At 30.9% G+C, this 15,533-nt stretch overlaps 2 protein-coding genes across 5 annotated transcripts in view; one reads left to right on the top strand and one right to left on the bottom strand.

The window, feature by feature from the left end:
• The window catches only part of LOC140441268 (uncharacterized), a 208,824-nt gene that overhangs the window by 118,877 nt on the left and 74,414 nt on the right, over positions 1-15,533 (bottom strand). For both annotated transcript variants that reach the window (XR_011950973.1, XM_072531881.1), the window contains exons 4-5: positions 9,311-9,399; positions 4,674-4,737 (exon numbers count right to left, since the gene is read on the bottom strand). Coding sequence is in view for 1 of the 2 variants with exons in the window: in XM_072531881.1 (XP_072387982.1) it covers positions 4,674-4,737; positions 9,311-9,399 (153 nt within the window). In the remaining variant the exon portion in view is untranslated. The remainder of the gene's footprint in view (positions 1-4,673; positions 4,738-9,310; positions 9,400-15,533) is intronic.
• msi (RNA-binding protein musashi) overlaps positions 1-15,533 on the top strand; it is a 579,058-nt gene that overhangs the window by 539,210 nt on the left and 24,315 nt on the right. The window lies entirely within an intron of this gene.

Genomic DNA, 15,533 nt, shown 5'->3' with positions numbered 1-15,533 from the left:
TTAAGGATCTTGTTCTGATTGCATCTTGCATTTCAGTTTGTATCTTACATTTCAGACAACAAGTAAATCATTATCATTTTCTTTGTCTTTTGCGCTAGACTAAATGTGCAAAATAGATCTTCCAGAAAAACGTTTTGTAGCCTCTGTGAATTTTAGGCAGTACATGCTTCAGATACATAACAATTTATCAGTCTTTGTATTTTAATTCGTAAGACTAGCATGATGTAGATGATGGAGATAGGTAAGATAGGCATTTGCAAGAAAGCAAAGAGACAATAGAAGAATAGAATAGAAATATGCTTTATTATCACTGAAACGTATACAATTTTATGGACAAAGCTTACAAAAAGTCAGAAAATAATAATTAAAATTTACTGAAATTACATAAATTGTAAATATCACAAAATAAAAGATAATAAAATAAACAATTCATATTGGTCCTTAGCCACATATTGCCTTACAGACTCGAAGGTGTTTTTGTAAGATTTATTTTGCAAATATAAGTAATCTTGGGCATCTTTTAACTTATTAGTATCTTGCTTTTCCATTCTATTCAGTGAGTTTCAAGATTTAATCATCAAAGAACGGTACCGCTTCATTAACTCCAGCTCCTACTCATACAGTGAATAAATCGCGTTAAAACTTCAATACGTTTACATTGCTTTGCAATTATTTGATGTTACGTTGATACTGTCAACCAATACGGAAACATTTATATCTCATATCCTAATCTCCCGGAAGTAAATTTTCTTACATCCCCAGATTTCCCGGTATATGAGGATACGAAAATTCGGCAACGGCGCGCACATCACTAATGTATACGCACGTGGATATACGGATACACTTAGTGACATGGAATAGAGAGCATAGGGCACAGAATGTACAGAGGGCCGGTTAGGTAGGGGTGTGCTAGCGGTATTGATCCGGAGTGTTTGAGAGAAATTTCTATGATGTCTTCTTGGGAATGTATGAGGCGCAACGTTGCTTGATATTGGAATATATTGGAACATCTAAGAACTCTCCCATTTTAGATAAACAATTACAGACTTCTTATGAACCTAGTAATTCTTACGATTATATGTATCAGACGTTTATTAACACCAGGAACAAAAAAATGCAATTATATGCAGTAAACATATTTATGTCATTTATTATTTTGTTTCTAATCGCTGCATTTTACCATTTTTGTGAGGTTCTAGTTTGGCAACGCTGCAGATGAGTACACAGCATGCTATACGGCTGCGTTGCCGAAATTATTAGTTTTTTTTAATTAAATTTATTATTTACTGGGTATACAGGGTGTATGCACTCAGTCATAAAAAGGAGATTGACCTTTCCCTTAATAAAATTTTCCGATAGGAAGGAATTGGTAATTAGATCTGAATGATTACGTGCTTTTAAAACACTTCTTAAACTAGAGATTAGGAAAATCAGTGAGAACAAATACGATATAAGTATTAGAAAAACTTTTGGGATTACAATTATTATATTCTTAGTTGTATATCAGAGTTTTTTTTAAAGAATATATTTTTTAAATCATTTGTTTTACAAAAAGGTACAGTTTTGTGTCGTTCTAAAGCTCTAGAAACTCTAACAAATTCTTTACGGTTTTGGTTTTAAAAACTAATTCACATGCCCATGATTAGTAATCCTCCAATCGTAAAAAACTTGCTTTCTTTTATAGTGCAAGTCTGATTGAATATTTATTTTCCATTCTTTTCTTTCACTCTAGTGGTTTGCAAATCAAGCAATGAGTAGACATGGTATAGAAATTGTTTTAAATTACTGTTACATCGTTTTAGCATCGTACATTTTTAGTTGACAGTCTCAGCGTATATATAACTTAACAAACCATTAATTATATTAAAGACACACGGACTACTTATTCAAATTCGAAATAATTATTATTTAACATCGTAATTATTGTGAAGTCAGTTTTGTAATGATTATTCTCTTTGGACTTTGGTTACTTTCAATTTTGGAACTTTCAATTTTTTTTAATAGCTTTGGCAGAGCCCATTAGCCAGACTTGTTTGTGTTTATTGTTAAAATTGACTAAATTTTAATTATTATTGATTGCAGATTCATAGTCACAATTTTCTTGTTATCAATTATCAATGTTATTACCACATATACCTAATATTTTTATGGATACATAAATTTTGTTTTGTGTTGTTGCTTTTTTTATTTTTTGTTCGTTTTGGAACTCGTTTACCATCAAAATGGATAAATAAAAACTTTGAAGTTTAAATGTTGTTAAAAGTACCAATGTTTGTACATATTTACGCAATATCATAAAGATATTTTGATGCAGTATCGTTGGGATAAGACGTGTAAATTGAAAATTACAATTTATAGTCCAGTAAATGACCGTTTTGGAGTGTAATGTTCCTCGTCACGACAGATTTGCTTGAAAATTTGGATTTAGGTTCCTTATACTCTACTTTACTTTTGGACTTGAGTCCAGGGTTGCTTTAACTTGGGGAGTTAACGCCACCCCTTCTTGGGGATGAAAAAACATACGTTGAAAATAAGTACAGGAATGAATAAACTGACTAATTCTTACAACTTTTGTTTTATAACGTTTTTTCACAAGTCAATACTTTTTAGTTATTTGCGAATGAAAATGTTCATTTTAAAAAAAAAAGAAACAAGTTTTCAGACGGTTTTTCGCAAATAACTCAAAAAGTAAGTATTTAGTCGAAAAAAAAAAGATTCTTAGTAAACACGTAGATGATAAAAGAACAAGAAAATTGAATGGTGTATGCAGGAAGTTTATAGACCCAGTAAAAGCAGAGTTGTAGCTCATGATAAGTAGGTTCTTTTATGTCAAATTCCAAATCGAATATATCAACGTGAAATAACCAAAAATGAAGCATTTTTAGGGAAATTCATCAATAGGTTTTTAAAGTAAAAAAAAGCTTTACTTTTGTTTTATAAAAAAAGTCGCTAGCATCAAAACTAAGAGAGGTATGCTCAAAATAAAGTCAGCTTTTTTTGGTAAAAAAAATCGTGGAAATCACCCCCTATTTACTATTTTTATATATTGTTTATATGATTTATAAGTTTGATCGGTTAAAAGTGCTTATTTTGGAAAAAAATTGGTTTTATAATATTAATTTGTTTTTTAATTTTGAAAAAACTGCTTTTTTCAAAATAACTTAAAAAGTATTAGTAATACAAAAAATCTCGGAGAGTAAAAAATTATAGGTTTTACTTTTTTGAACATTTTGGTTTTTTTTGTTTTTCTGTAAGACAAAAATTGTTTAAAACTTTGGGGAGATTTGCGCTATTTGTGAAGGACAAGGTGTGCGAAAATTGACAAGGAAAGGTTACATGAATTGTCCTGATCAGCCCGGACTATGTTAAGCGGCCCACTTTCAATCGTATCACAATTAAGAAATATATCTACTCTCTTTTTCTTTGGTGTTCTTAAAATTCCTTTATTTTTGTGCTGTTGGATAATATTCTTTTCAATATTGTTTCGTTATTTCTGTGTAGTTACTTAGGTATTGCCTTATCCATATGTGGATAGTCTGTTATATCTACATCCAGACGTGGATATTTTAGTAAACTCATACAAATAAATATGACTATTTCACTAGACTATGTTTAACTAATAAAACGTCATAGCAACGCCACGTTCCCTACTGACAAAACTCCTTCCTTCTTAGCGACAAAATTAGGGCAGATCCGTCAAGAAGAGGTCTGATAATTCTATTGTTGTCAGTTTGACAAACGTCATTTAGGCGTAATCAATTTTGGACAGATATAATAAATTTGCATGCCAGTCACATGAAGAAATAAAAAAATTTGTTTCGGAAAATGTTCCATTGAATACGCAGATGTCCAGAAGCTCTATTTGGACCCAAGTTTCGATGTTCCTACGGGTGAGAAATTTTACTCTTAAAAGGTGTACTACCATAACGGAACTAGCAAAAATTCTCGGGGATTATGCCTTTAACATGAAAAAAGGCAATGGCGAAGACTATAAAGTGTCGTCTGTAAAGTCAATGTGGTATACTGTAAAAATGGTACAAGAATAATATTTTACAGAGTAAGGCATAAAAATCGACCCTTTCACAGATATATATTTCAAATGTGCCAAATTGGCCAGAGATACCAAGCGGAGGCAGCTTCAAAGTGTTCAAAAAAAAAAAAAAGAAAACTAAGTTCAAAAGCCATTATCCACCAAAGAACTATTAAAAATCATCGAAACCTACGACGAGGAAACACCCGATGGAGCACAAAAAAAGTGTTTTCACCTTTGCTCATTTCAACTTGCTTGGAGAGACAATGAGGCCTTAAACTGCAAAAATCACTTTTTCCAGGAGGAATTTGATGTTAAGGGAGAATTTACGGCCCGAATGGAATACAACAACATTATTTCCAAACCAAATAAAGCCGGTTCGAAAAGTTTGGCAAGCAGCAAATGGCTGGTAAGAACAAACGAAAATTTATGCCCAGTTAGATTATCTTTGAAATTTATGGGAAAAGGGGACCAAAGATTTTATCAGACAGACTCTTACCGTTTACCCCGACTGGTAGTATGGATCTTGGATCAAAAACTGTCCACTTGGAATCAACACCGTATCTAAGTGGACAAAAATGTCAGCTGAAAAAATTGGAATAGACCAAAATATGACCTAAAGCTACAGACACAAAAATCTTACCTTTCTATTTCTCGGTTTTATCAACAGGTCGATCATATCTCTTTGAGTCCTGTCCCACCTCGTCCTGCAACACAACATTTTTGTATTATGCTTTTTCATGTTACACATTTCAGTAAGCCGCGCGTTTTTTTATTTGACGTTTCATTTATTTCCCATCCTCTCCAATCAATAAAATGTCGAAAATACCGTCTATCTACGCCTTGTCGGCCGTTTAGCTGTTAACGAACGTTTATTGTCGATTGGTAGATTGAATTTTGTTTGAACGGCTTTTGTGAGGGTGAAATGTTTTTAGCAAATAATTTTTAAACTAAATAAACAGGGAAAATTTAATTATTACTGATCAGATGTATGCCATTTAGGCAGTATCAACATGGAATGGAGAGAGAAAATTACTCCATATTACCATGAAAAACAATTTCGACAAAAGGAATTATTTTCAAAATACAGAGGCGTTCTGGTTTTCAACACTATTCTTCAAAATAATAAATTTACGATATTATTTTATTAATGCGGTATAAAAATCTATTTTTTGTTGTTGACAAAAAATGTTGACAAATTTTTGTTATTTATAGCTCAATTTCCATAATTTTTTGGAGAAGTAAAAGAATTCATCTCGAATGAATTCACGTCAATTCAGATTTCCTAAAAAGACCGGATTGAAAGTTGAATAAGAAAACAATAAACCAACTTGTTTATATCGGGAGATGCCCTCTCTAACTTAGACTTTGGATTCTATTCTGTGAGACATTCCACGAATTACAACTCGAATATCTCATGAGGCATGTTATTTCCACTTTTCTATAAGCGTAGCACGAAGTTCATTTTTGTTCATAGGTAGTCTTTCGCGACTTCTTAGATGTCTATTACATATATCCACATATGGCTTTTTATATTCGGAGAGCATGCTGGATAATTTTATTTCGCTATTACAACTTGAATTTGGCATTCTGTTACACATCAGACTAAATTTGGTCCGTATTTTCTTTCATTATATCGAAGTCGTTATCTATAAAGTGTGAATATATCTACATTATGTCAGTGCTATATCTTTAACAAAAACTAGCTCGGTACGACCTTCCATTGATATTCCGGGCCACTGGAAATCACTCTACTTAAATATTTCTTTACCTCTAACTTTACAAAGTTGTTTTTGATCTGCACTGATGTTAAGTGTCAGATTCTTAAGACAGTGGAAACAATAAGCCCGTGGAAAATTCGGATATTTTTAAAGACCCTGGTCAACGAGCCTGGGGACCCGGGTCTCTGATCATTCGGTTCTTTACTAATGAAAATATCGTCTTTAAAATATATTTTTTAGATATACCAATTGTATACACAAAAAAATCTTTAAAATAATTCTTCTTCTAAAGAACATGACATATACAGTCCTAGGATCACTTTCGATTTGGTCTTAAAAGACCAGGGTCGTACTAATTTCGAAAACCAAGTCTCACCAGGTATAAAGAAGAATAAAGAATTAGATCGTTCGTGAACGACCAATTACTAAATTTGTTATCAACATCTTAATTTCCAGACCTTTATTCATTGCTGCTAGTTCCTCCAAATGGCCGCTGGATTCTGCGTATAGTAGATTGATTGACATTTAATTTTCTTTTATCATAGTAATAATTTAGTCTCATTTTTTAAAGAGCGAAGGCTTTAGCGCAATCTTCATTGTTCAAATCCATAATATAGACTGTTACATATGACAATTTTAAAAATCTCACAAAGAAAAACGTAACGTTGTATTCAATAATTGATAACTTTGAGAAGAATCCTGATCGTAAAATGAATTGGAAAACCATGTCTATGAAATGAACCAAGCGTACATATAGGCTAGTTTGGAGTGACATCCAAAAGGTTTATTTCACCACAGATTGTCTTAAACGTAGATGATAGAAATATCATTTTATTTGTCATGTATAATGTGTAAGTATAAATCCTGCCTTATTCAAAAATCTGATGTATCATTTGTGATGATATTACTTCTATTTATTTTATCTCTAAAAGAATGTAAAACTAAAAATTAATTTTTTTTAAGCAGCTGATTTTTATGCCCTTCAGAGTATCTCTATAAGATCTTATGTAACTTCATTGGCTGGTGACTCTTGCTTCTTCGTCGTTTGTTTTACTAGATAAAGTTGCTGTATTTGATTCAGCTATTCGTTAACAGTTTCTTAAGATTAACCAATATGGATTATCACTGAACACAAGAAAGCCTAAAATATATGGTTTAAATTTGTACATTGACATATATGTCAAACAAACAATCATTTATAGTGAAATCTTTGTATCAAACCATGGACTTTCAGTAAACCCTACCAAGAAGTCTTATTTTCTTAAAAAAGCGCTACTTTCTTACAGGAAGCTTAAGTATTTCTTTTAGTTCAATACTTTTTACACCTCATGTTTACAATCATTTCAGATTCACAAAGGACATGTGACATATGACAGTTTTTTCTTCTAATTCGCAATTCCTTCACTTCGCCCCGTATACATATATGTTCAATTTTTTCTTAATTTAAAATGTTCAGCCACCGTGACTGTGAACTTTTCGGCTTTTCAGTTCTAGCTTACCAAGATCCATCAGACTAGAGGAAAGCCTCATAATTGATGCCACTAAATTTCTTCATATGGATTTTCCTCTGCATGGCTCTCCATTTGTTGTTATGTCTCATTTCCAGTTCACTTACCATTTCAGGAACGGTTATTGATTTTTATTCGAGGGTCATTGAGCGAATGAGTCGGTAAGTTTCTTTGGACACCCTTATGCCACAGCTCTCATATTAGATAGATTCATCTCATTCTCTCTCGCCAACTTTGTAGAAGGTAAGCCACTTGAGTGCACTTCGACCTTTGACCTCCACGGCTCGAAAAATGTGATTATGGGTAAGTCATGCATTCAGTTTTGTATTCTGTTCATTTTTTGAGCGTTTTGTGCTGGAGGTAGAATAGTTTGTCGAATCGTGACGTATGATACATTACTGGAAATGAGAGGGGATAGCGATTGATTGGGCCGATTGGAGTGTGTGATGTTTTAAATAAGAGGAGGGGGTATAACGATTTTATTAAAGTCGAAAAAATAAACACGGCTATTACCAAAAGGGTACTGCACAGTTTCTTCATTATTAATGAAGTATAGTTACATACGAGATGTCATAGGGCACAATGGATAAAAATAGATTTACTATAAGCCAAATTTTGATTTATTGACTTAAGAAGGCCTCTGTCTGAGTACAAAATAAACAACTAAGCGATTCCTAACATGAGACATAGCAAATGAAAAGGGAGGACATAACGAATATATTAAAATAGAAAAAACATAAAGAACTTGCAATTTCTTACTATAGTATTTTTCATATCTATAAAAATGCGTGCACGTCATTAAAGATTAACGACGTTAGAACCCCACAGCGTTGCCAAAACATCAGAATAGTTAGTAAGTGAGGAATTTTTAAAATGTCAACTATTTGTCAAACTATTATATAACAGTAAATACACTTAGTTTTAAGACTACTGCAACACACTAAAATACATAAGAAAATATTTTAATCCAAAATTTTATATTCTAAATTTCTTGTTCAAAATAATCTGTCTTATATGAAAGCTTATCAGCTTTCTACAGACTATTTAGTTCTTTTGGCATAGCACAATTACAATACACAACAATAATTAGTTTTTAAAGCTATTAATCTAAATTTAATATGTATTTATAACATATATATATATATACAATTATATATACAATTTATTAATATATATTAATATATTATATTATGACCAAATTGTGTAAGAAATCAAAACATAAACAAAATTCTTACTCTAAAAAAGCGGCAACACTTTAAACAAGTTTGCCACACGCTGAACTGTCAAAAAATTTGAAGTATTCCAGTATCAGTTGCGTACAATTGTATAATATATTTAATTAAAATTATTATTTTGTGGAATATTAGGCTTAAAGAGTTATTTCATAAAATTTATATTATTAATAATAATAAATGTTTTTGGTTATTTTCCCAATATAATGATGATTACATTTTTCTGATTATTATACCATGTTGACGCCTATGAAAGATCGAGCAGTTCCGTATGGGTTTCGTATTATAGGCTGTGTTAGGAAAATTTAAACTCTAAGGTTGACGTTCTGGAAATTTTAAATATAAGTGACGTCACTTTATATAAATTGTGACGTGCACGCATTTTTATATAAAAAATACTATAGTTTAGATTTGGTAAATGAGCCTTTTACGTCTCGTTGTCATTTATTCTCTGCAATAACAAATACCTCTGAAAATCTTTCCTAATATAAAGTTTCCAAATTTTAGCTCAGCATTTTGAAACGTTTTTCTAGATTGACCTACTTTTTCATTTTCATTATGCTATTTACATGAGACTATTTCTTCAGATATTCCTACTTTAATCTCGTGCATTTGGTCCAATGCGTACCTAACAAGGCGTGATGCTTTATTAATTTCACTATTTGTACTCTCTTTTACATTTTTAAAGATAACTAATACGATTACTTCGTTACAGTATGAGTGTTATGCCTTTTTGCTTTAACAATAAATTATGGTAATATTTTAGGATAAGTTTAATTCCTACCTTAGCTAATGTTTAGTCAATAAAATCATACTTACAAAACTACGTTCGTTCTAATAAAACCTTGAACACTACAAAATGTTAACCAACACAGATCAGCAATTGCCAGCATAACTATAGGAACAACCTAAAAAATAAATTAAGTTAATTAGGTAGCAAAAATTCCGTTATGTCCTTTACGAAAGGTTGCTATTATGTATGCAATGAAAACAAGTATTTATGATCAGAAATGGCTTTATTGCTTTTTAAAATGAACTCTTCAACCGCTTCTTCGGGCGTCGAAAATCGTTGACCACGCAATTTAATTTTGATGTGCGGAAATAAAAAAAGTCACTGGGTGCCAAATCAGGACTCTACTGCGGATTACCCATTAATTCGATGTTTTGGCCGGTCAAAAATTCCGTTGTGTGTGCTGATGTATGTGAGCTTGCATTGTATTTTATTAAGCTTGATTTAGAACCTTTAACCACGCAATTACATACAAATATTACTTAATATTCAGTCATTCAGGATTGTACAGGGAGGATAATGTTCACGTTCAGGTGTTCATCCCAGCGACTTCATTACAACACACAAACATAAACCACGGTTAGATAGGTGGGCAACAAATAGGTACACATACAAAGGAAATATCCATTCAAACGATCAAATTTTTCATTCACACCTTTAATTTTTTTGCAGAAATACCATAATCAATTTAAAAAATTTTCTATTATCTTCACTTAACAGTACTTTTTTTATAACGTACGTAATGTATGAGATTAGTAAAGTATTTGAGTTTAAGACTTTAACGCGAAACTCTTTTTGCAATACCTTTAAATTTTATTTGTGGAACTATCACAACGATTCTATTTTATTCAAAAATATAACTAGTTCCACTAGAAATGATGTAAAACAAAATATTTACCAACGAAAAATATACCGATTTATTATTGACAATTCGTTTTTGCAATTCAAATTAGTAATTCTATCGCAAATATCCCTCACCGATATTTGTTTGTAAAGTAAACATTAATTTTTTAATATCTCTGTATTATTTAGTAAAAATATATGGATGTTGTATAAAAAGCAGTTGTCTACAGGGTGCCGAAGATAAACGGCCAATTAGAAACATCTTAAGAATTAAAGTTACTGAATCATGAAAATTGGAAGGTAGAATTGACCTATTTAATGAAAATATTTTCATCTATTTGCTACTTCCGAATATACCGGAAGTTGCGTATAACTTTGTTTTTTTAATGGGCCACCCTGTATATTTTTTAATTTCAGAAATATTCACGGTATTCTGAACATTTTTTGTTAATACTTGCCCATATGTAGAAGCTGGAAAGATAGGCCTTAATATGAATTACAGCAAGACCAAAATCATAACAAATACAGATGAAGACATCACAATGAGGATCGGACAAGATGAAATAGAACAAGTTCAGGATTATGTATATCTGGGTCAAACTATAAAACTTAACAAAGCAAACCAAACAGCAGAGATAAAAAGACGAGTTAGACTGGCATGGGCGGCATTTGGCAAACTAAGCTACATTCTTAAAAACAAAAGATATCCACAGCATCTTAAGACCAAAGTATATAATCAATGCGTACTCCTGTTTTCCCTTATGGTTCCCAAACGTGGACATTTACAAAAGCAAACATGGACAAAATCATAAAAACCCAAAGAGCAATGGAAAGACAAATGTTGCACATAAGACTAATGGATAAAAAGAGAAACGAGTGGATAAGAGAGAAAACAAAACTGAGGGATTTTAGACAAGAAGTTGCAAAATTGAAATGGAGATTTGCCGGACACAATATATGACAAAAAGAAGACTGATGGAACAAAAAGAGATTCTTTGGTCATCAAGATCCCGTTTTCACCGTTAGATTACTTTATTTGGAGACTGATGAAAAATCTGATTAAAAGAGTTCATAGATGATTGGATGTTGATGGGTAACATTTTGTACATTTATTATATGAATAAGCTAGTGCCCATTTTCTTTGATAGCATCTTTTTAATTTTTTAGTAATTTTTTTTTTTGTAAATTAACACAACATAGTCTACGAAAAATTTTTTTATTTGTGGCAAAAATGTATAAAGTTAATTTATTTGAAAATTGCAAGAGGTAGGTATAGGGAATACTAATAGAGATGGATAGTAAGAAACATATTTTTCTAAATTAATGAATCACATACAGGGTGTACCATTTGAAAAAAGGAATTAGACGAAAATTTAGGATGTCGGTCTTATGCCAATCTTGACAGTATCCTGTATAATGAAAAAATCAAATTTAGACTGAAAACAATAATGCTGTATCTGGTTAATGAGTTCTTAAGGAATTTAAACTTTTATTCAAATTACATTAGAGAATATTGAACTTTATATACATGGTAGAAAAGTGTAATTTTCATATAAAAACCGTTCATAATAGGTATAGGGAAGTATTATATTTCTAAATTAAAAAATATACAGGATGTCTCATTAAAAAAAACGAAGTTATAAACAACTTCCGCTATCACAGGAAGTAGCAAATAGACGAAAATATTTTCATTAAATAGGTCACTGTTCAAAACCCCTTCGTTCCAATTTTCATGATTCTGTAACCTTTAGCTCTCGAGATATTTCTAATTGGCCGTTTATCTGCCGCACCCTTTATAGGACCATTAAGTATTTCCCTTATTTATTAATGTAATTGACTCATCGATAAACAAAGCTTGTCAGCTGTGCCTATCAATAAGTCAGCTTCCCAATTAAATATCGAAATTTTAAATACGGAACAGTTTTTGTTACCGTAATAGGGCGCCAGAATAAAATTACACAACGAACAGTCACATGCCTGAATTAGTTATAAAATAACCTAATGAAATTGTATTGGTGATATTAATTCACAGGCGCGGAAGAGGGTATCATAATAATTAAGGATGAAACAGAAAGTGGAATAAAAATGGACCTGTTTGGAATGGAATTTTTTTTCACAAATTATGTCTTGAAGATATTCAATATGCTTTGTTTTGGGTGTCACATCCTGTATTTGTGATTTGTGATCCTCTATTCTCTTTAAAATTGTGGAATTTGGACACAGTACTCATACGCATATGTACTACATCCATTTTAGATATTCTTTCAAGATAATTCTACTAATATTAAACAATACGATTGACCAATCTAATCCCAAACCGTCTATATGCTTCTCTTTCCCAAATCTATTTTAGTCCGGTAAAATAAGGATGCAACCTCGGAATGAAAGATAATAAGCTGAAAATTTGCATACGTCTTTATTTTGATGGTATAAAACTTACCTCAAAAGTCTCATATAATCACGTGTCCGCGACTTAAGATATTTAAGGTCAAAGGTCACGAAAATGAGATTTCTGCAATTATCTCGTTTCCCTTACACTTTATGACATTTAAGGTGGTAAGAAAAATTGTAGAATGGAAAATTCTCTTCAATTTTTGTCTCAAGTACTTTTATGTACCTTCAACCCTTCTTAAGATATAGCGCAAAGAGTGGGGGACCGCTTACCTGTGTATACGGTAACGCGAAGTCAGCCAGTAGGATTCAATAAATAATAAGTTATATAGTTAATTATTCACTTAAAATACTATTATTATCATTAAATTTTTATTATTTAATAAACTATATTTATAGATATTAATTATAAAATATATATTTTTTATATAATATTTATTTTATTTTTAACAAACATACAATATTAAATGAAATATTTCAAATGAACTTTAATGATATTTTTAACAGCTGTATATACAATAAATTAAGATCAAGTGCAGAATTCAACAATAATCATTTTTATATTTAATTAAATACTGAAAAAATCATATTTATTATTTTTTTAAATTATATATTTATTTATTAATCCAATATTCGATTTATTAAAGTTACAAATATAATATATATTCTTTTATTATGTATGGTTAATATTTTTCTATTAATTTTCTTCTTCATCGTCTTCTTCTTCTTCTTCTTCCTCTGACTTCTCAATATCGGATTCATCATCATCATTCTCGTTTATTAAAGTATCAGAATAAAAATATTCAAGAATATCAGGTGCATATTCACTTTCTTCATTGAAATCATCTGAAATTGATGAAGCGTTTAGACATGATTGTCCATTACACTGCCCACAAATTAAAGTACATTACAATCCTGATTTCCTGCATCCGCAATTAGAACCACAACCTTTCTTGCAATTGCAAAATATTGTATTCAGCAGTTCTTCTGGTGCTATTGCGCGTATATACATAGAAGTCCCAAACTCATTCGCCACGGTGTGTAGAAAGTCATATTAAAAAAAAACCGGTTAGGTCATATATAACAAAGGAGCATCTACTACAGCTTCGCAGAAACACCAACCGCCGTACAAGAGATTTGTATTTCGAGATATAATATTCGTAGTAATATGGACGAAAAGTATTTTATTTAATATTGTATGTTTGTTAAAAATAAAATAAATATTATATAAAAAATATATATTTTATAATTAATATCTATAAATATAGTTTATTAAATAATAAATAATAAAAATTTAATGATAATAATAGTATTTGAAGTGCATAATTAACTATATAACTTATTATTTATTGAATCCTACTGGCTGACTTCGCGTTACCGTATACACAGGTAAGCGGTCCCCCACTCTTTGCGCTCTATCTTAAGAAGGGTTGAAGGTACATAAAAGTACTTCAGACAAAAATTGAAGAGAATTTTCCATTCTACAATTTTTTCTTACCACCTTAAATGTCATAAAGTGTAAGGGAAACGAGATATTTGCAGAAAACTAATTTTCGTGACCTTTGACCTTAAATATCTTAAGTCGCGGACACGTGATGATATGAGACTTTTGAGGTAAGTTTTATACCATCAGAATAAAGACGTATGCAAATTTTCAGCTTATTATCTTTCATTCCGAGGTTTGCCCCCTTTTTTGCCTTATTTTACTGGATTATTTGTAATTTCAAAGAAAGCGCGTTTATAATAATAATAATCATAGACGTCTGTCAAATCTCTGACGTTTATTCAAAGTTTTGCTTTAGTTTTAGTTATATCGGCTAATAACAGTAGATTTTTCCAGGTAAATAGACAGGAAAAAAGTACCCAACTTTATTTATTTGTATTGACATTAAGATGTGTGTAGAAATATATTAACCTAAAGAATAAAATCAAATCAAGAGGTAGGATACTTTTTTTTATATATGAACCTGTCAAATTTTTAATTTAACCAAACACATTTAACTGTCACTATAAACCTAACATATTCTGCTGTAATCATAGTTTCCTTGTTTACCTTATCTAGAACCAACTCATCCGTCATATACTAAATTATGTTTATTTAACCCTACGTGCAGTATTTTTCTTCTTGAGTTTACATGTTTTTTACATTTGAAATATTTATCCCGCGTTTGACATTCTCTAGAACTTAATTTGTAACATCTGGTTGAGATATTTGTATAGCTTAGGTTTTTATCAACAGCTTTCCACGGCGCAACGTCCATGATTCAACCACCTATAGAAAAGTGAATAAAACAATTTCCTGATCACACATACGTTATCTCAAATGAGAAAAACAATCATCGATTTTAAAAATCTGTGTAGTTTTTAGTTTTGAGTCTTAGAGTCTGTCTTCTTCTTCTTCTTCTAATATCGCTACAACCCTTTGTGGGTCTTGGTCTGCTTAACAACGTTCTTCCATTCAGATACTTTCTTTCGCCACTGCCCGATGTGCATGGTTTTAAGATCTTCCTCATGTTTTTTTTTGAGGTTTCCATCTCTGTCAAATCTATTTAAATTATTTTGAACGATCTCATAGTTCATTTATAGTTGTCCCAAGAGTTGTATAAGTTTTTACCATTTAGGAAATTTAAATTTAATAATAATATTTCTAATGACATTCAATACAAATAATATATTAATCCATCACGAACCTACCTACATATATCTTAAAAAATAAGTTGTTTGTGAGAAAATTCTATACGGACATAGGAAATCCTACGGAAATCCTCAGAAATTGCTGCAGTATATTACAATATATTAGGACACTGTAGTTTAAAAAATAAAAATGGAGGAAATATTTAGAATGATTTTCAACAAAGTGTAACGTTAATATTACTTCAGCAAGAAGTTTTGCTCGATATAAGTGCCAAACCACTTTGGACTATTATTTAGGTCGATAAGTGGTTATTTAGACCATACGACTGCTCCAATGAAGGGTTATTTAGACAAACCATACGATTGGTCTACATAATCATTTTA

This window comes from Diabrotica undecimpunctata, chromosome 5 (assembly GCF_040954645.1).
Source record: "Diabrotica undecimpunctata isolate CICGRU chromosome 5, icDiaUnde3, whole genome shotgun sequence".
Classification (NCBI taxonomy): Eukaryota; Metazoa; Arthropoda; class Insecta; order Coleoptera; family Chrysomelidae; genus Diabrotica; species Diabrotica undecimpunctata.
The sequence above is the reverse complement of the archived record's forward strand: the minus strand, read 5'-3'. Positions and strand labels throughout refer to the sequence as shown.